Consider the following 21,471-nt stretch of genomic DNA (forward strand, 5'->3'; position numbering starts at 1 on the left):
GAATATATATATACATATATAAATTCAAATCTTATTTGTCACATACACAGTCATTTACAGTACGATATGCAGTGTAAGTAGCAGCTATTAACGTTTAAACTGTCTCTACCAAATCTCTATCAACAAAAAGAAGAAAGGAAATTCGGAAGTGATTGTGAAACACAGCAGAACAGCACACAGAGACACAACGAACTGTGTCCTCTGCTTAATGGACAGCCATTACAGGCGCCCGGGGAGCAGTGTGTGGGGATTTTGCCCAGTGGCACCCAGCAGATCGGGATTCGAACGGCAACATTCTGATTAAGGGGTCGCTGCATTAAACATAGAGAACGGTGGCGGAGTAACACCCCCCCCCTAACTTGGAGCAATACCCCCATCTGTCGAGGATAATGGGATATATCATGTCGGCATACAGGTGTCGGCAGTGGGGCAGTGGTAGCCGGTTAAGGAAGCGGCCCCGTAATAAGAAGGTTGCCGGTTCGAATCCCGATCCGCCAAGATGCCGCTGAGATGGCACTGATCAAAGCACCGTGCCCGGGCGCCTGGTTGCTCACTTCTCACCAAGGGCGATGGTTAAAAAGCAGCGGACACATTTCACAATCACTGCACTTTCTTCTTCTCGTTTATGTTTTCGAAAAGATTGCTGTGAAGTGATGGAAATGCAGTGAGAGCTACTAACCTGACAACGTCAGTTTTCCTTTCATTAATTTTTATACATCTACAGATCTGGCTGTTTGTGAATATGTGTGTGGTTGATTTGTCACGTACATGATAAAACCCTTATAAAACTATAATACATCTGAAAAAGGACGAAAGTCAACAAGAACATGAGCAGTAATTACACTACTTCTAGTGTGTGTATGTATTTGTTTCTCTTTAAGTGCCTTCTGTCGCATGTATGAACTATTCGCAGTTTTTAAAACGTTTCGGACGCTCCGCGTCGTAAACCCTAGTTTTCTGCTTGACGGCGACTTGAATTTTAATCCCGTGCGCCGCATTGTGCGCCCAGCCTGCGCAGTCCACCCCGCCGCGGGGCCCTGCTCTCTTATGCGCAAAAGGCCACGCCGACTTGACGCCGCGTCCCTGCGATCCCTGCGCCTGATTGGCCGAGCCTGGCCGTGACGCGGGAAGGAGGCGTGGCCGGCTAGAGCTGGCTAGCTAAATAACAAACAACATATTGGGTGACGGCGTCGGGGGGCTCGGGGGACTCGGGGGATGTAGCCGGCCCGCGGAGACGCGCAGCTCGCCCGCAGGACAGGAATCCGCTCACGGCGCTCGGGAGGCACACGGCCACCTCGGCAGCCGCCGCCGCCGCCTCGCCGTCTCGCCGTCGTCCATGCTATGTTTTGAAGGGACGAGGCGCCGCCCGCACCATGTCCTGCTCCGGTAACCTTATTTGGGACGTGAGGAAGCGGTCCACCGGCTGCCACGACCCGCACCTTCTCAGGATCAACTACTTGGGTGAGCGGCGCTTGTTGTCGCGGTGACAGCTGTCAGCCTGGCCCGGCTGAAATGTCGCGGCGTTGTGGACAAATAATGTGGACAAATGCAACTTTAAACACGGATAAACAAACGAGTCACATGTTAGCAAGCGACGCAAAGCTGCGTATGGTGTGACGAGTGCGACATTGTGACGTTTGTTTTGTTGTCCTTCTGTGAAAGAGCTTATGCTTATGATGCTTGTGATATTTAGCGTCTAGGATGAAATGGGAATAGTTTGTGTTATTTTTTTGCTGTTATTAATCTCTTCTGTTTGTGGCTTGACAAACCGAAGTGCCTGAAATCGAGTCCAGGAGGCACCTATCAGATCACATCTATTCATCTGTTAAACCGATTTAATAGAGAAAGTGCAGAGGCGTGGTGTGTCAAATTAAAATCTGCGAAGGAATTGTTTCGAAATATAGTTATGTCGCGGTATCGATGGAACTGACACATGGAACATTGATGGAACGTTGTGTCGAGATGTCATTATTTCATTATTCATCGTATATATTCGGTTGACTTGTTCCCATTTCCACTGTGTGATTTGGTTATAATGGTAGCCCGTCAGACCAGAACTAGTTAAGAAGAAGTTTGAGGCAGAAGTGGAGTCAATTTAAAATAAAGAAAGAAAAAAAAAAGGTAGTTTTGGTTAGGTTTCCTCTCAAAAACAAGCCAGTGGTCGAGACGATCGGCCAGGTCAGAAAAGCTTGCTTTTAAATATATATATTTTTTAAAAGTGCTGATGACGTGATGAAAAAGGCAGTGTGAGAATTTCATGCGGGCCAAGGTATCGAAGAAGGAGGGGAATAAAGTCGTTCTGTGCAGGAGAAGATTCGGGTTCTTTATTTGTTAACCCGCCAGTGTCACTGCAACCGCTGTCAGACCTCAGGGTCCCTGCCATTATTCTGGCATGAGCCTCCTTCATGTGCCCTTCATCGCTGCTTGCGGTCAGGCCTCATAATATGAATGAAATTGCATAAGATTGTATCAACCTTATTCCTGCTTCCAAGGATCATCTAATTGAGCTAATTATTGTTAATTATCCATTATTGTTCGTGGATGTTAATGCTCGCGCGGCGGAACGGTAGCTGTAAAATAAATGGGATATTGTGGGGATGAAGTTGACAACTTGATCCCAGCGGCTGGAAGCGGTGTCGTAACAGATGACATTACGGAGCATCCGGCCGATCGCTCAGCCGACTGTGCCGTCCCAGCGGGCCGCCGGTGCGACTGGGTGGCGGCGAGGCGCAGGCTTCCCATGGGCCTGTGAAGATTATCAGGCTAGGGGACATATGGACTTGGCCGGGGCTGTTTTTAGATGGGCTAAGCAGCATGCTGTTAGAGCTGCCATTCATACACACACACACACACACACACACACAGAAATGTCTGTAATCAGACCAGAGGAAATTGGTGTGGAGAGCAGGACAGCAGCTAATTTTAGCCTCTGGTCTTTGAGTGGTTATCGGGTCTGCGGGGTTTCTCGTGATTTTTTTTTTTTGTGTGTGTGTGTGCGAGTCCTGCGATATTTTACCTGATAATTGTAGCATCAGGTATGTTCGTGTAATAATGTGTCCAGAACGTCCAGACCCCCTGACAACCATCGTTCATAAATATGCACGGATTGCGATTAAAGCATTCTTGAAACGTACCCTTTGTGTTACGAAATTCTGACCCAAATTTTTACGTTACCGGCCTGCCTTGAACCCACGCAAAAGTTTTGACCCATTTGACGACCAAGCACTAATCCCTCATCGCTCCACTAGTCACAGCAGGTTGAATACAGGAGCAGAATAAGATGAGTACGTGTCTGGCCCCGTTGGTAGTGTTCCCGTTATTTTTATTTTGAAAAGAAGTTTTGAAGTGACCTCTATGGTCACGTCAGCCAGTGAGGTGTCAGCTTGTGGTGATGATGCAGTACTAGGGATCTACTGCAATAGTACGTAATTGTGAAGTACCCTGGGTCCAGTGTACATAGTATTGATCTTAAAATGATAAATTATGCGCCAGTTATGGGCCTAATCCAAGACCAAAAGGGAAGTTCAATAAAGTTGTCCATTTAATAAAAAATATGCTTTTAGTAGGATTATCCATGATACTACTTTACACAGACTGTAGGCTTAATACAAATTCCACTACTTTGGGCTGTTCGTAAAATAACACCAACAAAATTATAGTTCATTAGTTTGTATAATAATCTAAAGTACACGGTACAAATACACAATCATATTAATAAATGTAGGCTTAATTGACATCTTGTCATGGGATAATGAAAGTCAAAGTGAAGTGACTGTCTCTGTGATACACTGCAGCACAGCACACGGTGACACAACGAAATGTGTCCTCTACTTTTAACCATCACCCTTGGTGAGAAGTGGGCAGCCATTAAAGGCTGGGTATAGGGGATCCACCTTGGCGGATCGGGATTCAAACTGGCAACCTTCTGATTACGGGGCCGCTTCCTTAACCGCTAGGCCACCACTGCCCAGTATAGTATAGATACTATTATCATGAACATTTTGTCCAATAAATATCTTTTTTTTTATTCTATTGTGTGAAGGCCTGAGTCAAAACTAATTGTGAGGGTTTCTCTTGCTAAATGTGTGTATGCATTTGCATTTTTGTAGTTTGCATTTGTTTACTTGAGTGGACCAGTAGTGACCTCTGCCCTGTATGTACCAAAAAACACAGTTGCCCACACAGGGGTTCAGAGGGCTGCCCTGCACCAGCGCTGGCCGACGTTGCACCGTCGTTCCTGCTTCGGTTCTTCCTTTTCCCTTCCTTGCAACAGATGCGAGGAAGCTTAGCAAAGATTAATTATGTATCATCTCCTGTAATGGGAGGATTGCACAGCAGTCGTTTTCTCCTGAGTGCGGTTTAGGTTCTGCACTGGATGACGTGCAAAACTGACCCAACAGAGTGGCGCCAGAGTAGTACTTGGTAATCGTTGGTGATTCTCCTCTCTTGCATTCTCATTTCCAGTTGTAATATCGTTTTATGAATAGGGTTGGTAGTAGCCTAGTGGGTAACACATTCGCCTATGAACCAGGAGTCCCAGGTTCAAACCCCACTTACCGCCATAGTGTCCCTGAGCAAGACACAATTTGCTCCAGGGGGGGACTGTCCCTGAAACTACTGATTGTAAGTCGCTCTGGATAAGGGCGTCTGATAAATGCTGTAAATGTAAACGAAATACTGTAGAAAGACGTAGTAAACTGTACTTAACTTTACTATAAAGACTTGTGTGTTTGGTTATCAACAGTATGCATCCCTGTAGGATCAGAGTAATCAGTGTTTTTAAAGATTTTTTTTTTAATTAGATTTTTTGGAGGTCTGCTGTGCTTGACTGTGATTCATGAAACGATGTCTTTTGTCTCCGCTCAGGGAGGCGAGAATTCGTTCAGCGTTTGAAGCTTGAAGCCATCCTGAACGTGCATGATGGCTGTGTGAGTATCAGCACACTCACACCGACCTCTCGCACACTGACTCCATTCTTTTTGGCCCACTGAATACATAAATTCAACGTGCTATTGTTGGCTTAATGAGTTTGTTGCATTTCGGAAATTTTAATGGATGGATGTGTGTGTATGGTAGATTTGATAATATATTGCATATAACGTACAGCAAAAATAATTCTATTTACAGCAATTCCACGTAATATTTTACTACACTACAGTCATGCATCTGGATTTAGTAATTATTCATAAATCGTGCTAATCATGCCTCTGCTCGCTGTACCAGGACTAATCGATCTGTAACATGTGTTGTATTAAATACCCAACCTGCCCTGTCAACTGCTGCTATGCTGCTATTTCAGAGAGTTACATTATCGTCTTACTCAGATGTTAATTCCCTTTCCAGGTAGGAAATAAAAACAGTATTTTAATACTGTGCGGGGGCAGGCCAAGGGGATTAAACCCACTCAAAGCGACAGCTGAGAGTGGAGGCCGGCAGGGCGAGGGTCAGATCAAATAGAGTTGCGATGGTAATTCAGCAGGGCTGCACGGAGCAAGTGAAAGGCTGTGCAGGTCAACTTGATTAAATATTGATTGGTGATCCTTAAAGGCACAGAACCTGCATAGAACCTGTTGGGTTAAACCTGCCAGCATGTCGCACTGGTATTTTTGCCAAAATTAGCATTTCTATGAATTACATTGGGACTAAAACAGGGTTCATGTGGATTCTCCAATTATATGAATACCTATAATGTTTTACATTTTTAGGGCGTAGTTGCGTTAACAGCTCTGAATAGTCGCATTCATATTAAATGTGAATCATTTCTGTCATTTATGGATGTGCCCCTTATCAGTGGTTGTGCCTGGTCGCGTGCATGAATGAAACGGAGGCAGGCTGTATTAAAGCCAAACATCAAATCCATTAGATTACTATTGTGTACACTAAACCCCTGTGCTGTGCACTTCTCTGCTTGAGCAGGTAAACACCATATCTTGGAACGATACAGGAGCGTACATCTTATCAGGTTCTGATGACACTAATCTGGTCATCACCAACCCGTACAACAGAAAAGTAAGCATCATTTCTCCTCCCCCCCCCCATTTTTTTTTTTTTTTTTTTTTTTAACTTTTGTGCAATATAATGATTTTATACCATTACTGAGTTGCAGTAAAAATGTATTGTACTGTATCTCTCCCTCCCTCGCTCTCTCTCTCTCTCTCTCTCTCTGTACTCATTGTCAAGGTCAAGGCAACCATTCGGTCAGGGCATCGGGCGAACATCTTCAGTGCCAAGTTCATGCCACAAACCAATGATCAGCAGATCGTGTCCTGCTCAGGAGATGGCATCGTCTTCTACACTCACATCGAAAAGAGCCCGGAAACCAACCGACAATGCCAGTTCACCTGCCACTATGGCACAGCTTACGAGGTACGGCTCAGCCAGGACGTCGGTTTGTTGTTGTGGTCCACCAGAAGAGCTTCAAATGTGACTCTTGTGAAGGTCGGACCATAACCATAACCTGCTGATGTGTGCCAATCGAGTCAAGAAGATTAGAACATAAGAAAGCTACAAATGTTCACTAAATTCAGTTTGGCCACGGTATAGCACTTACAAAGGAATGTCAGTACAATATGCTAATAATGAATCAAGATTTTGCTAATATTTTTTGCCTAGTATTTTTGTGCATTTAGATTTGTGACATCTTGTCTGCGGGTGGTCTTATGTCCCTCTTATGGCCATTCACTCTCTTTTTAGATTATGACTGTACCAAATGACCCCTACACCTTCCTGTCTTGCGGGGAAGACGGCACGGTGCGGTGGTTTGACCTGCGGATGAAGACTAGCTGTGTTAAAGAGGACTGTAAAGATGTAAGGAGAACTTGACCTTCCCATCATACCATGCTACTGCTTGGACATGGTCTGTCAGAGTACACGAATGTCAGAAAGCCTGGTTCTGCTAACGTTGGTCATGGTGGTAATTACTTTACAGCTATTTCCCATGGTCTTATGGTCACCCTGAAGAGGTGTGTGTGTGTATCTGTGTTTTACCAAACTTGTGATGATGAAACATCACAATAATATTCATTATCTTCCCAAACCTTTGGTCAAATGTGCAAATTAGGTTAGTTTTTTTCCTAGATATAATATAAATTCCACCATTATTAAAGAGTGGAACAGGTACACTGGTGATGGTGATGACCAGGATTTAACACAGTACAGATACACTTTGTCATGGTGCGTGGTTTAAAATAGCAGAGATGCGCATCAGATGAGAGGACCTGATGCGTAAACATCATCACTATAACAAATTCAGACCTGCCATTGTGACTGGTTGAGAGGTACTGTATGAGTGCCGAGTGACTCAGCCACTATGCATGTGTTCCTTTGTTAACTTTGTTACAATCATTAGTTAACGGATCAATATTCATTAAACACAGCAATTAGTTTGTGCTTCCAGGTCTGGTTCCTCATCCATGTTATTGCATAAAAAAATATATCAGATGTTCACATGAAAAAATCGTTGTCCATTCACAGCTAGAAAATCTTCCTTTCATGTGCTTGGACCGGTCATTCAGCTCAACAGAATTTCCTGTAAAACTCAATATATTCTTGAGGAGTCTGGTCCTCTAGGACTCTGGCCAATCTTGAGTTCTAGACAATTGAATTGACAACATGATCACTCATATTGACACGTACCAGTCAATATTTCATGAACATAGCCTCTCAGTGTGCCGAAACTGCACATCAAATGCAGCATCATAAAGGATCTTCAATATTGCATTGGCAGTATAAATGTTTATATCACACAATTAAAAATGTACACTGCATGATCATTGTCTTACATGAGTTACTGTCTTTTGCCATGTTAATATTACTCTCACATACAAGTGTTCACACCCCTGTTAAAATGGCAGGTTTTTGAATGGTAAAAAATTAGATGCCAATAAATCATTTCAAAACTTTTCCCACCTTTAATATGACAGATGTACAATTAAACTGAAAAACTCTTGACTAACCCCAAATTAAGTTCAACTGAGCTCACATTTACTCAGCTGCTGCTACAGCAACCAGACTTGATGCATATCTCAATTTACTAACTAAAATATTTTACACTTGTATGGACAGTATTAAATAAACATATTATCCAATAAGCAGCTCGTCATATTGAGGAAGGTGTTCTGGTGTTGAAATTCAGCAAATAAGGGACATGTTAAGACTGCGATAGAAACAGGAAGTTCTTTTTTTTTTTTTTTTTCTCCCAGAGGCACGTATTACAAAATATGTTATTGTCAGAAAAAACCCTCACGTCTTACTGTTTTAAAGTGAAAGTGATTGTGTACTGGCAGGGATCTCACAATACGATACGTATCACAATATGTGGGTTACAATACGATTATATCATGATATATTGTGATACTGTACACACTGCAATATTCTGCAGTTCACTGAAAATGTTAAAACAATACAGCTGTATGCTGCCAAAACAACATAACTGAGAACTGAATTCTGGACTAACTTAATATAAAAAAAATGATATTTGATGTCCCTGTATCGATACAATATAATCACGTGCAATATCACAAAAAATATTTCTATATCGATATTTTTAACACCACTACTTAGTGGTCATCCATGAAATGTCCCAGGGAGCAGTTCGTGGGGACGGTACCTTACTCAAGGGGACCTCAGTGGCACACTGGTGGTTTCGGCATTCGACCCCGCAACCCTTTGTTTACGAGGCTGCTTCGTTACCCACTAGGCCACCACTGGCCATATGATACACATGATAAATATTGTCATTGTATCCTGCTGTTATTCACTGTCATTAGAAAGTGACCATCAGCAGAAGTGTGTGTGTGTAATGGGACACTCGTAGCCCCCCATGTCTCTCAGTCTGATGTGTTTACTTAGTCCTAAGCTTGCATCCGTCGTGAAGGAGATTTGCTTCGCTTTCTCTTCTAAAATGGTGTTGTGCTTTTCTACAATATTCACCACATTATGCTAGTTCCTGTGTGTGTGTGTGTGTGTGTGTGTGTATGTGCTGTAGTTCCTGGTCTGTTAACTACCGTTCGTTTATCTCCATCCCCCTCTGATAAGGATATTCTGATTAATTGCCGGAGGGCTGCTACCTCGATATCTATCTGCCCCTTGATCCCTTACTACCTTGCGGTTGGATGCTCAGACAGCTCCGTCAGGATCTACGACAGGCGAATGCTCGGCACCAGGGCTACGGGTAAGACCATCGTCTCTCACCACAGCGCCCCTCCCTGTGTCAAATGTCCATGTAAAAGTACAGGTATGTACTTGGATGGTGACTCATGGGTCATTTCTGATTCCTTCGATTCTCCTCACCGTAGGTAATTACATGGGACGTGGGACGACGGGCATGTGCGTGCGCTTCGTCCCCGCTCACCTCTCCAACAAGTCGTGTCGTGTGACCTCGTTGTGCTACAGCGAAGATGGACAGGAAGTGCTGGTCAGCTACTCCTCGGACTACATCTACCTGTTCGACCCGAAGGACGACCAGGCCCGTGAACTCAAGGGGCCGTCTGAGGAGAGGAGGGAAGAGGTGAGGCGGCCTTGGTCACAGTTTTGGTAGAAAATTAGATGAGAATTAGATGTGAAAGTGTCACATGTGATACACAGCAGCACAGCACACAGAGCACACAGTGAAATTTGTCCTCTGCCCATCACCCTGAGTGAGCAGTGGGCAGCCATGACAGGCGCCCGGGGAGCAGTGTGTGGGGACGCTTCCTTAACCGCTAGGCCACCACTGCCCCAAAAAGTCCCAGTGACTTGAATAAATTTATCTATCTATCTATCTCTATTTACTTATTTATACTGCGCATAATAAACCTGAAATAACACATCTGAAGTAATATAGTAAACTAAAAAACATTCAAAGCACAGCGGTTTTGCTGTGATGGCAGCAGGTAGACAACAAGGATGGTTTTAAAACAGTCCTAAAAGATGTTGGCTGCTGTCCTTTCACCCATGTTAATGATCGTCTTATTATGATGCAGCAGCCACCTCCGCTGCTAAAAAAGAATAGCATTTTTGTGTGTAGCGTGCACATCGTCCGGCCCCGTTGTGTGAGGTTATGACCGAATGGATGCTCCTCTGCCGGCCTCAGCCTGTAAACCCCTGTCCTGCTTATGGGACTGCTGGCCAGATGGCCGCTTCCGGGAGATTTTCAGCAAGCTCTCCTGCGAAGAGCTGCACCCACCAGAACCCTCAGCTGTGTTCAGAGAGAGGGTGACCTTGGGTGGCCAGAGTGGGAGAGAGAACGGATAATGAAGAAGGAAGGTTGTGGCGGGCCCAAAGGAAACAAGGGAATATGGGAAAAGAGGGATCAGAGAGACGGGAAGCAATTAAGAGAGAGTAGAGGATTTGAATTTGAAAAGAAGAAGCAATGGATTGCTCACTTTAGATTAACACTCAGCCTGGCAATGTCAAATAAAGCTGCATTTCCCATCAGCCCCTGCTTCCAGTGACACCACCTACTCAGAGTTCTGAAATTCATGAAGTGACTCTTGGAATTAAATGTTTTATAAAAAAACAGAGCCAACCTACACACACACACACTGTGGTCACACACTTCTCATGTAGGTGATTGTTGTAGCACTGAGGGGTGGATGGCGAATTGGCTGGATCACCTCTCCAGCCTCTCAGCTGTGGCTTTCTGGACCCCCACTCCCCCTCCCCGTGCCCGCATTCCTTTCCAAATACAGACACAGGCCGTGCCCGGCCCCTGTAACCCATCCCGGGAGATGAAAATAGCCCAGGATGACGGAGAGGAGGAACCGAGTGCGAAGCCAGGCACGGAACCGCAGCTTGTTTTCATGCCCTCCGCCCCCTCGTCTTGAGAAGCTTTGTATAGACGCGTGTAGAATGCAAGCGTTGAAATAATACAATTTTCTGCACACTGAGAATTCTCAAAAGGTGCCAGAAAAGTTCCATGTTGGGCCATGTTGACTCAATAAAATGACTTTTTAGAAATATAAACAGAAACATTAGAAAAATATAGACAGAAATAACAAATATATACATAAACAACGCCAAGGGCGCCAGTTGTGCTGTTTTTATTGTGTTGTTTGCATAATTGTGTAGTTAGTATTCTAACCTGCTAGTAGCAACCTGTCCTGGAATTCGTTTCTACCTTTTGGCCATTTTAGCAGACACTTTGGTAATGGAACAGTGCACGTAAACGCTGTCAGAGGTCACAGAGGTTTCCTCTTTCCGTTTCAGCCCTTTTCTTAACGTCTGTTTGGATATTTTATCGTCTTTATAGGTTTATGTGGTTCGGACAGACACAGGTTGCATTTTAAAAGGACAGATAGATGGAGGGAGTTAGAGGTGATAAAGGTAATCAATTCTAATTTTTATACAATGCATCTTTAAAGTCTGTGAAATTTGGACGTGCAGACATTACGGCCAGGTCATATGTTATCGGGTCCAGTTTCCGGGCTGGTGGGGAGGCTTTCTCGCAGCAGGGAGAGCCAGCCTGCATGTAGAGTTTTCATGTTCTCAGATGTGAATAAGAGGGCTTATTAAATGGATCGACTGATTGGTTGGAATTCTGTTTACATCGAAGCACCAGTTGTCCTTCACACCACCTCGTCCACGGACCCTGCAGCAAGACCTTGTGTTTAGTCAGGCTGTGTCTGCGGCAGATTCCACTAACTTCCCCTGTCAGAGCCCGGGCTCCACAACTGCTGCTGCCCTGGCATCAGCCCGGCAGCCTTCTGTGTCATCTTTTGCTGCTCCTGCCTTCCTGACAGCTCTCTGCTCATTGAGGAGGAGCAGCAAAAACAAAATGTTCTCTCCTGTCTTCCTCCTCTGGCTAAAAATCCAGGTCACATCTGTCGTGGAGGCATCTACTGTGTAAATGTAACTTTTATTCATTTTCCAAGCCAATCTGTAGTGCTGCGAACCGCTGGTTTGCCTGCCATCCGTAAATATTAACACGATCAGACGTCCTGTACTTTCTGTCGTCGGCCTATCAGTGGGGATGGTTTAGAAATCTGATCTGGAACAGATGAGGCACGTGTTTATTTCCAGGCTGAGACGGAGGAGGTGACCCGGACCCACTGTGGGAGATGAGGCACGTGGCAGGTCATGCCTCAAATCACTTAAAAGTGCAGCGTGCATTTCTGATGACTTTACTATATCACTGTAAATGGAATGAAATTAATATTCTAATTGTTCTAGCTCAAAAATATATACTATATAACAATTTTTTATGATCCAATTACTGTATAAATGGTTTTTAATCATATTATAGTTCAACAGTGTAGCTATTTATTTGATTTTTGATTTTGTGACCACTTTAATGTGTTCAGCAATATTATTGACCTATATTTTTATATGTATATTACTGCTATAACCATGTCTCATGGTAAGCATTGGCAGTTTATTTTCCAAATTTGTATGTTTGTAATTGTAATGTTACAGGAAGGATGGGGCGCTCGGAGCCTCCTCTGTGAAAGCGGTGATGTTGTGTCGCAGTGACAGGGAGGGCTATTTCAGGAGTCTAAAGCTATTTTTGACATGTTACCCCCAACCCATGAAGATTTTATATCTGCCTAAAGGGCTTGGGTGTGTGTGTGTGTGTGTGTGTGTGTGTTTACCCACAGCTGAGACAGCCCCCAGTGAAGCGCTTGCGTCTGAGAGGAGACTGGTCTGACACAGGACCCCGAGCTCGGCCTGAGAGCGAGAGGGAGCGAGATGGTATGTCAAGACACACATAATGCATATGCAGAGTGCCCACTTCAGATAAACATACAGTCGGACATATAGTCAGAAATGAAATTCTGAACACTCACCCCCTGGGCTAATCAACAGGGACCTGTACCAAACTGCCCATGCTGTTGAAATCCTGGGTATTATTCTGTTTTTGACATGCAGGTGAGCAGAGTCCCAATGTGTCGCTGATGCAGAGGATGTCCGACATGCTGTCCCGCTGGTTTGAGGAGGCCAGTGAGGCCCAGAGCAGTAGAGGCCGTCCTAGACCAAGAGGTGAACATCAACATTGTCACATTATTCTAGAGTTCATTTTAGTCTAACAATTTTAAAAATCTATATATTTATATAACATTTTATAGTATGCCATATTACATTTTATTAGCACAATGTAACAAATAATATATATATATTGGTTAAGAAGCAGACTGACCGACCACTAATCTATGCTTTTCTATTTTAGAAAAATTCATATTTTTTGTTCAACATGGTTGTTTTTATTTAAAAAGGGTGCAGAGGACAGAAATGACTGAAGACATTTGACAAAAATGTAATACTATACCATAGATTTTGTGTTCAGTGAACAGGTTGTGCAGATGTATGTGACTCTAGCAAGTGACTTTTTTTTTTTTTTTTTTTTTTTTTTTTTTTTTTTTTTTGTATTTTAAATTTGCACATTCAGCAGCTCTGCCAGAGGGGGGTGCTGTACCCTCAGATACTCCGGCTCAGGACCCTCAGACAGGAGAGGGGCCTATGGATGTGGAGAACCCTGCATCTGCTGCTTCACCACCCGCCGCCGCCGCCTCCTCGCCGGCTGAGCCGACATCCGGAGAGGCGCTTCCAAAATGCGTTTCTTCCTCATCGTCATGCGTCTCGTCCAGTGTGACAGCCCCTCCCGCATCAAGCTCCTCCTCCAACGATGGCGCTGCCTCTTCCTCTTCACTCGTCTCCTCGCCCGACTCTGAGCAGAAGAGCCAGGCAGAGGCGGGGGCAGAGACCACACCCACACCCACTCCTACTCCTTCAACCACAGAGGCTGCCTTGTCAGGTGAGATACAACCTTTCAAGCAGCCAAATACACACACACACACACACACCAACACACACTTCATATTTCAGGCTTTATTATAAAGCACAACACTCGTATGGAATGTTGTGATTTCTGGTGGGATTGCAAATGAGAAAAGTCAATGTCTTCTCACCTTCCTAATGGGCATACATTACTGTGCAAAAGTCTTAGGCACCAAAACAACCAGTGAAAATTGTGAAACATTGATAATATTGAATTTCCTTATTTTCATGAAGCAGTGTGATTATATGTAATGAAAAGAGATTCTTTTTCTCCTGTTGTTGCCTGAGCAGCAATAAAATATTGTAGACTTTTGCTTGTAGGAGATCATTCATTAGGTTGCAGAGTTGGGAGGGACCAACAAATCTCTCAAATCTAATTAAATTATTGTCGACTTCACTTTTTATTATTTGTTAGAATTTTTAGTTTTACACTTTCCTGAAAATTTACATTTGTACAGCACTGCAACTGATTCACAATATTCATAAATTAAATAGTAGTTCAATACAGGAGTATATCAACATAGTGAAATTTTAAGTCTTGCAAAACAAAGTTCCCCATTCAACCCTGTACCTAATTTTTTTTGAATATTTGAGAGATGTCTGATCGGCTTTGGTCTACTGCTACTATTTTTATATAACACAGCAGGAATGCATTAGTAGTGTTAAGTAAAAATATGGTTATTTGGTTTCAAGGCAAGTGGGTTTAATTGATTATACATAGTTACGGAATAATGGTCAGTTTTTCGTTAAGAAGAGTGAAATTCATCATATGCCAACAAAACAAGATAAACAGCCCAGTGTGTTATGCAACATTTCAGCATATTGAGTGATCATAGTGTGGATGTGCAGTTTAGTTCCACAAAAAGGACCTAAATAGTCTGCTTCATGCAACCAGTTGATAATCTGGAATCCATTGTGTTGATTGTAGCACCCCCCCCCCCCCCCTCGTGAAGGGGAATGTTCGAAAAGAAGGAAGACCTGTCAGTGTAGTGAGGGGCTTTATCTTCATCTCTAAAAAAGAACAGGCCAAAATTAGCCTCCTGCCAGACCCCCTGCCACTTATCTTTTTCTTTTTTTTTCTTTTTTTTTAATCTTCCTTGTCCTTTGTTCTTCTTTTCCACTTTCTTCTGCTTTCTGTATTTCCTTTGTGTTCTCTCTCACTCCGTCACACACAACTTTCTTTTGCAGAAAAGCAGCACTTATCTATTTATATTGCGGTGCATAGTGTGTGTGTATACGTGTGTGTGTGTGTGTGTGGGGGGGTGTTTCTGAAGTAGGCCTGTGTTCACTGTTGTACAAGGAGAGATGAGGTGGAACATTCTGTGGTTAAATGAGTGACGAAAACATATAAACCGCATACAAGTGTGCTCTGTAGCCAATGGCACTGCAGTTACAGCACAACCGTGGAAAACTAGGGCAAGACAGTAGGACCAGCTAGTGCACGTACTGAATGCAGTGCCATAACCAAGTATTTTGATGTAATATAAATATAGATTTGCGTGTGTATTGTTATGCTATGTACTGTGTAGCGATTCATTTGCTGAATGCATGTATTCAGTGGTTATTAAAAAAAAATTGGACTGAAATCTGCCCGGAGGGAGTGAGAGGTGTTGTCCGGCAAGAAAAAAAATGAAACAAGAGGGAACAATGCATTGCCTTGCATAGCTCACTCCGGCATCTGAAAGCTTATTCATACATTTTTCATACATTTGTGTCTTTTTATGACATTTATTTCTTCTTCTTTTTTTTTTTTTTTTCTTCTTCTTTTCTTCATCCGACCCTCTACCTACTCCTCTGGTGGTCTCTACCCCACCAGAGTACGGCCTGCACCGGCTCCCCATCAGTTTAGTGTGTAGGCGTTTGCAAAGGCTCCTCCTCCTGGCCGATCCCCCGGGACCGAGCGCACGGAGAGACCCCGCGGCCCCCCGGAGGGAGCCTCCTTCTGGGGCTGCTGCAGCGACCGCGGCCCCTGCAGGTTACCACGCTCTGTCCCAAACCTGTAACCAAAGCCCTTTAACAGACTTGTGGTTGCCTGGCAACTTGGTGTGGCTACTGGTTTGCAGGTGGCTGTGCAGCCAAATGCCATTTTGCATCTTCTCACTGTATAACACACACACACACACACTTACTTACATTCACATCACTGAAAAAAATGATATAGAACCAGAGATTCACCTTTATTTGCATATTACGATAGTCAAAAATCACAGTTGCTGCACTGATGTGACTGCGTAGGGTTTGCCCTTGTGCACACTTACACAGTAGGCTACCAACTTAGGCCTTGGCTAAAACTCACTCTTCTAATCCTCCCTGAATATGCATGCTCTGTTATGATTTCCTCCATGACATTCAGGTCTGTACAGGCCCTGGTTCGTACGCTGGGGATGGGAGGGGTGTGCTGGAGATACTGCTTCAGGTGCAGATGATCCATCAACGCTAGTCTCTATTTTTGGCCTTTGGTGGAGAATACATATGTACTGTGGGTGGGAGATGAGCCGGCTGTCTCTCTCCTTCTTTGTTTGGGAGCTGTAGGTTGATTGTGGAGGGTCGGCGTGCAGATTTGGCGCCATGTCGTCCTCAGTTTTGGAGCTGATATCTCTGGTTTTGGTTCCAAAGCGGTGCTGGTCATTGAAAATGAAATTTGTCAGAAGTTGCTGCATTAGTGTGTCGCTGGCTTGATGTTGTATATCTCTTCAGATCTTCAGAACCCCAGTCAGTGACTGATTCCGACTGGCCACAACGTGAATGGGCTGATATCTGACCTCTGACCCCTGATTGCCCCTTTCGTTGTTTCAGGCTGCACCTCTATGTCCTTGTGATTTTTTTTTTTTTGTTCTTATTGTTTAGTGAGTCTTGTTTGTGTTCCAGATTCCCCCACATCTGTGGTAAACAAACAGCTCGGATCCATGACTCTGGATGAGCAGCAGGGTGCGTCACCTCCCACATTCCCTCTTTTTTACACCTCCTGCTTTTTTTCTAGTCGACAGTCTTCTTCCTCCATCGCCTTCTCGCTAATCTTGTCGTCTCGTCCCATCAGACAGGAACGTCCTGTTGCCCCCACCCTGGGTTTTAGGAGTTCCTTGTTGCATGTGTGTGTGCGTGTCTCACTTTGTTTGCCTTTATAACATGAACCATGTATTACATCCCTACTTCATGTATCTGTATCCATTCTTTATCCGTCAGTTCTGAATAATGGTTTGAGTTCTAGATGCAGTTTTTCTTACCTCCTCTGGTCCTGATTGGACAGTAAACCCTGTCTTCTGGCTCTGGGCTGCTGTGACTTTCCCAGCTGCCCTATGGTTGTCTGTGACTTGCTGTTCTTTGCGCCAGAACACTTTGCAGTGTGGAGTGCATGTGTGCCTGGGTGCTCTTTCTGAGAAATGTAACGTACGCCATGCTACCAGTATGCCAATTTGGAATGCGCACTGTGCACAGCTTCTGATGGAAGATCCCTGTCTTGCCAGGTTTGATGTCCAGGTGCTTGGGTTTTTGCGGCCACTATTCATACAGCATGGGCCCTGGGCTAACTTTCCAGGTCTGCTGTAGATCTGGAAAATGCAATAACGATTATTGCTAAAATAAGAGCTCATGGGAAAAGGCACGGATGTTGGTGGCCTGCCACTGAACCTCTCCATGGTGTCTGTGTTTCAGGAAGCACAGGAACCTCAGGGACCGCAGACACGAGTGGAAGAACAGAACAGACTGGAACAGCAGCAGAGCCTTCAGAACCCAGCAATACCCCTCCCGCCGGTGGGAACCGTCCCGGAACCGCGGAGCCGGTCTTTAGCCTCCATTACAGCACTGAGGGAACCACCACCAGCACCATTAAACTGGACTTCACTGATGAATGGTGAGAGAGAAGAACCCAGGAGGAACCTCCCCAATTCCACGTTGTTCAGCTGAAACGTGATGAAACATGACCTTCGAACATCAGAAATGGTTTAATTAATCCTTCAAAATAATGTGTAGGAGCAGGCAACCCCCCAGCTCTCGGGGCAGCGCTGGGGCACATAAGCCGCCAGAGGTGGACCAGAGTCAGGTTCCTGAGGAGCACGCTGAGGCAGGTGAGGTCAAGCACTTCTAAGGACACGATTTGTCTTAATTAGATTTCATTACACTCACCAAGTTTCCTGCATAGGGTCTGAGCTAATGAAAGGATGAATGTATTCGCTTACAAACACATCCTGCATACAGCTGTCATTGTCTTTCTCCAGCTGTCACATCCGTTGATCCGGTCAGCCGGGACCGAGCCCCTCCCGCCCCGGACCCGACGGAGGCCGTGACCACCGACAGCAACCCCGGCTCCCGGGGCAGTGCGCCCATGCAGGCCCCCATTGAGGCCGGCACGGCGCCGGCCACATCCTCATTAGAGCCTGCGAGCGATGAGTCGTGCAGAAGGAGCGAACCAGCAGGGGGCGAGAGTCAGGCCCCGCCTCCCCGCGGCAACCAGGACTCTGACGACAGCGACGATGATCCGATCCTCATCCCCTCCACCCGCTACAGAGGAGCACAAGGACAGAGGTGCATTATGAGCTTCAGTGATGATACCCAATTCAGATTCAAACATGCTAGGGATGCAAATGATATGAATCCTTATTCTATTGAGGTCTACCTTCCATGAGTGGAAATTAAAATGTCAAAATGAAATTGGGTTTATTTTGCTTAAGCAATTTCTAAGTCATTATAATAGATCCATTTTTTTTTCTTGAATGGCTTTGCTCAACTATTCTCCCTTGAGATTTCTGAACAGTTCATGTGCATTCCTCCTGCTAGATTTAATTTCAGAGGATCAGCAGTAGGTGATAGGATGATCAGGTACCGTTCCGACTGTATTTGTGCCAAGTACTAAAGTCAGTTTTAACACTTTGAGTGTTTTACCTCCGGATCGCTAATCTATTAACTGGTGCTGCTTTCAACCACTACTGACTCTTATTTATCCTCATGTACCATACTTTTAATCAATGTAGCATTGAGAGCTTAAATGATTCTTATATTCTCTAACAGAGCATTAGGCGTGCATGGACGTTGAAAAGTTTGCCGTCGACCTGGGCCACAGCATGTGCAAGTCTGAGAATAGAATATTGTGAATGAAGAGGCCTGTGATCTGTGATCTGATGTATCCTGTAGCCTAGACTTTCTGCTTAATGACGCAGTTTCTTCCCCATGTGACGCACACACACACACACACACACACAGGCGTTCAGCCGCTGCCCGGATCCAGGAGCTGTTCCGCCGCAGGAAGGAGAGGCGCGAGATGGAAGAGAGCGAGACGCAGAACATTAGGAGGCCTTCGGTCAAAATGATGTACAAGGGCCACCGCAACTCCAGAACCATGGTACCATGGAGCCACACACCTTCTGAACCTCTGTTCCGCATCATCTGTGGAAAAAATTGCTCAATTGCTTCTTTTTTTTTTTTTTTGCATTTCTCATCAGATCAAGGAGTCGTGTTTCTGGGGCAATAACTTTGTGATGAGTGGCTCCGACTGTGGCCACATCTTCATCTGGGACAGACACACTGGGGAGCACCTCATGCTGCTGGAGGCGGACAACCACGTGGTCAACTGCCTGCAGCCACATCCTTATGACCCCAGTGAGAACCTCTGAACTCTGAATCCACCCCATGATGTGACCGGTGACAGCCATGTGTTCATTGTGCTGCACCAACGTCACTTCAGCTGAAACACTTTACCCTTTATTTTCAATGATTATTTAAATTGGACTAATATTACAGTGTTTGGCTGGAAAACAGAATTCTATGCATAACGCTGACATGTGACACCATGCTGTAATAATCTGCTGTTTTTTCCTGTACAGTCCTGGCCTCCTCTGGTATAGACTATGACATCAAGCTGTGGTCCCCTCTGGAACAGTCGCCATCCTTTAACAGAATCCTTGCTGACGAGGTGCAGTATGCCTTGGTGTTTTCATATTCGTTCAAACTCGAAGAGTCACAATTTTTATTCCAGAAAGTCTGCAGTTAATTTTTCTCACAATTCTAGTGAATTTGGCTTTATATACTGTACACTACCTTAGACTGGAACTAAAGTATACATTCTTTGTTAAAGGTAGACGCTCTTTTCCAGAGCGGCTTACAATCAGTAGTTTCAGGGACAGGTCCCCTGTAACTACTGATTGTAAGACGCTCTGGAAAGGGCATCTGATAAATGCCGTAAATGTTCATTCAATCAATAATTACATTTGCAATGAGCTTTTGAATGCATTAGATTTGACAAATTTAGCATTTTTTTTCAGTTTAACCTTTGCTTTCACACCACAATAAATTCTTCTTATTCTACCCATGTCCCTGTAGGGGGCAGCATGTTCACAGCTCATCTGTGGCGGGTAGCTTCATCCTCTTGGTTAAGTAGGTGGTGGTGTTCATTCTGTGTGGATATTATTCACACTGGACCTGGCACAGTTGGGGTTGTGTTGGCCTGTTTTAATGACACGTGTGTGTGTGTGTGAATGACAAGGATCTTGCAGGACTGGCTGTTTGATGATGATGATTAAGAGGACGATGATGTCACTGCCGTTATGGAATTAAGAGCAGCGACGTCCGTCAGGATCGGAACCGTGGATGATGAGGTTAACGGTTGTGTGTTCTGCAGGTGATCGCTCGCAACGAGCTGATGCTGGAGGAGACGCGCAACACCATCACTGTTCCCGCATCATTCATGCTGCGGATGCTGGCCTCCCTCAATCACATTAGAACAGGTGAGGGATGCATGCGTATGCGGTGGGGGTCAGCAGATCATTCATTATTAGGCAATTAATAATCATCTGAACCTGGTTTAAGGCATGACTGATTTGCAGTTTCTACTTAATGTGGTCTGGAATAGTAGACCACGAAGGAGCGATGTAAAATGTATTCTATCTCACAAAAGTGAGTACACCCCTCACATCTTTCATTGGGACACTGAAGATATGACACTTTGATACAATGCAAAGTACTCAAGTGTACTGCTTGTATAGCAGTGCATGTTTGCTGCTAAACACACAGCCATAAGATGATCATAAGCACAGATTTTCCATCTCTCCTGAGTTTCAAGCCCGAACAATCACTGAACATTTTTCCCCTCATTTTTCCCTCTCTGCAGACCGACTGGAGGGTGATCGCTCTGAAGGTTCTGGACAGGAGAACGAGGATGAGCAGTAGCCATTCTGCATTTGCAAAGAGCGGACAAGAAAATAAAAGTTTCTTTTTTGCTATGAGTCATTTGAACGGCGGAGATTTGTACAAGTTAATGGAAAAAAAAAAAAAACATTTCCTTATCTCAGCGCTAGTTTCATTTTTAGCCACCTTCTTTTTTAAGACAACTTTCTTACTGATGTTTCCTTTTGGGAACATTTGCGCGTGTGCGGATTATGTGTGAAAGCAAGACGGAATAATGTGAAGAAAGCAGAAGAGAGCTCTAGATGACTGGTGCTTGGGAGCATTAAGTGCAATATTATTTTTGTTATCAGCAGATTAAAGCTGTGACCTGCGTCAGAAGTGTGAGATTTCCTATTGTAGCATATGGCAGATGACCTGAAATGTTTGTATACTTAAGTTGTGCATGTCCAACAATATTCTTTAAGTAAAGAGTTTTGATGTTGAAATTTAATTGGTTGTCCTGGCCTGTTTTTACACCTGGGATGTGTAACACAACCATACATACATACATAAATAAATTCATAAATAAAAATAAGAAAATATTACATCCAATTGAAAAAGCAG

General features: G+C 44.4%; 1 protein-coding gene across 6 annotated transcripts; it reads left to right on the forward strand.

Annotated features, from left to right (window-relative positions):
• The first annotated feature begins 1,162 nt into the window (after nt 1-1,162).
• On the forward strand, nt 1,163-21,358 carry dcaf6 (ddb1 and cul4 associated factor 6). 6 transcript variants are annotated; one of them, XM_028991013.1, is made up of 21 exons: nt 1,163-1,461; nt 4,867-4,928; nt 5,917-6,009; nt 6,181-6,366; nt 6,694-6,807; nt 9,037-9,172; nt 9,297-9,508; nt 12,576-12,669; nt 12,847-12,957; nt 13,364-13,729; nt 15,569-15,727; nt 16,621-16,680; nt 17,404-17,602; nt 17,722-17,816; nt 17,967-18,273; nt 18,526-18,567; nt 18,949-19,087; nt 19,188-19,344; nt 19,569-19,657; nt 20,363-20,468; nt 20,852-21,358. In XM_028991013.1, exons 1-21 carry the CDS (start codon nt 1,374-1,376, stop codon nt 20,908-20,910), a joined length of 2,874 nt encoding a protein of 957 aa, XP_028846846.1. In that variant the 5' UTR covers nt 1,163-1,373; the 3' UTR covers nt 20,911-21,358. The 6 variants fall into 6 exon arrangements, with proteins under 6 accessions (XP_028846846.1, XP_028846847.1, XP_028846848.1 ...); XM_028991014.1 differs by having other exon boundaries at nt 13,367-13,729; XM_028991015.1 differs by lacking the exon at nt 18,526-18,567.
• Nucleotides 21,359-21,471: the final 113 nt, after the last annotated feature.

This window comes from Denticeps clupeoides, chromosome 9 (genome assembly GCF_900700375.1).
Source record: "Denticeps clupeoides chromosome 9, fDenClu1.1, whole genome shotgun sequence".
Taxonomy (NCBI): domain Eukaryota; kingdom Metazoa; phylum Chordata; class Actinopteri; order Clupeiformes; family Denticipitidae; genus Denticeps; species Denticeps clupeoides.

Excerpts from the sequence above, each read along its gene's own strand:
- dcaf6 (XM_028991013.1), top strand. The coding sequence starts at position 1,374 with ATGTCCTGCTCCGGTAACCTTATTTGGGACGTGAGGAAGCGGTCCACC. Across the intron at positions 17,603-17,721 it reads CTGGACTTCACTGATGAATG|GAGCAGGCAACCCCCCAGCT; the intron begins GTGAGAGAGAAG and ends AATAATGTGTAG. Across the intron at positions 17,817-17,966 it reads TGAGGAGCACGCTGAGGCAG|CTGTCACATCCGTTGATCCG; the intron begins GTGAGGTCAAGC and ends GTCTTTCTCCAG.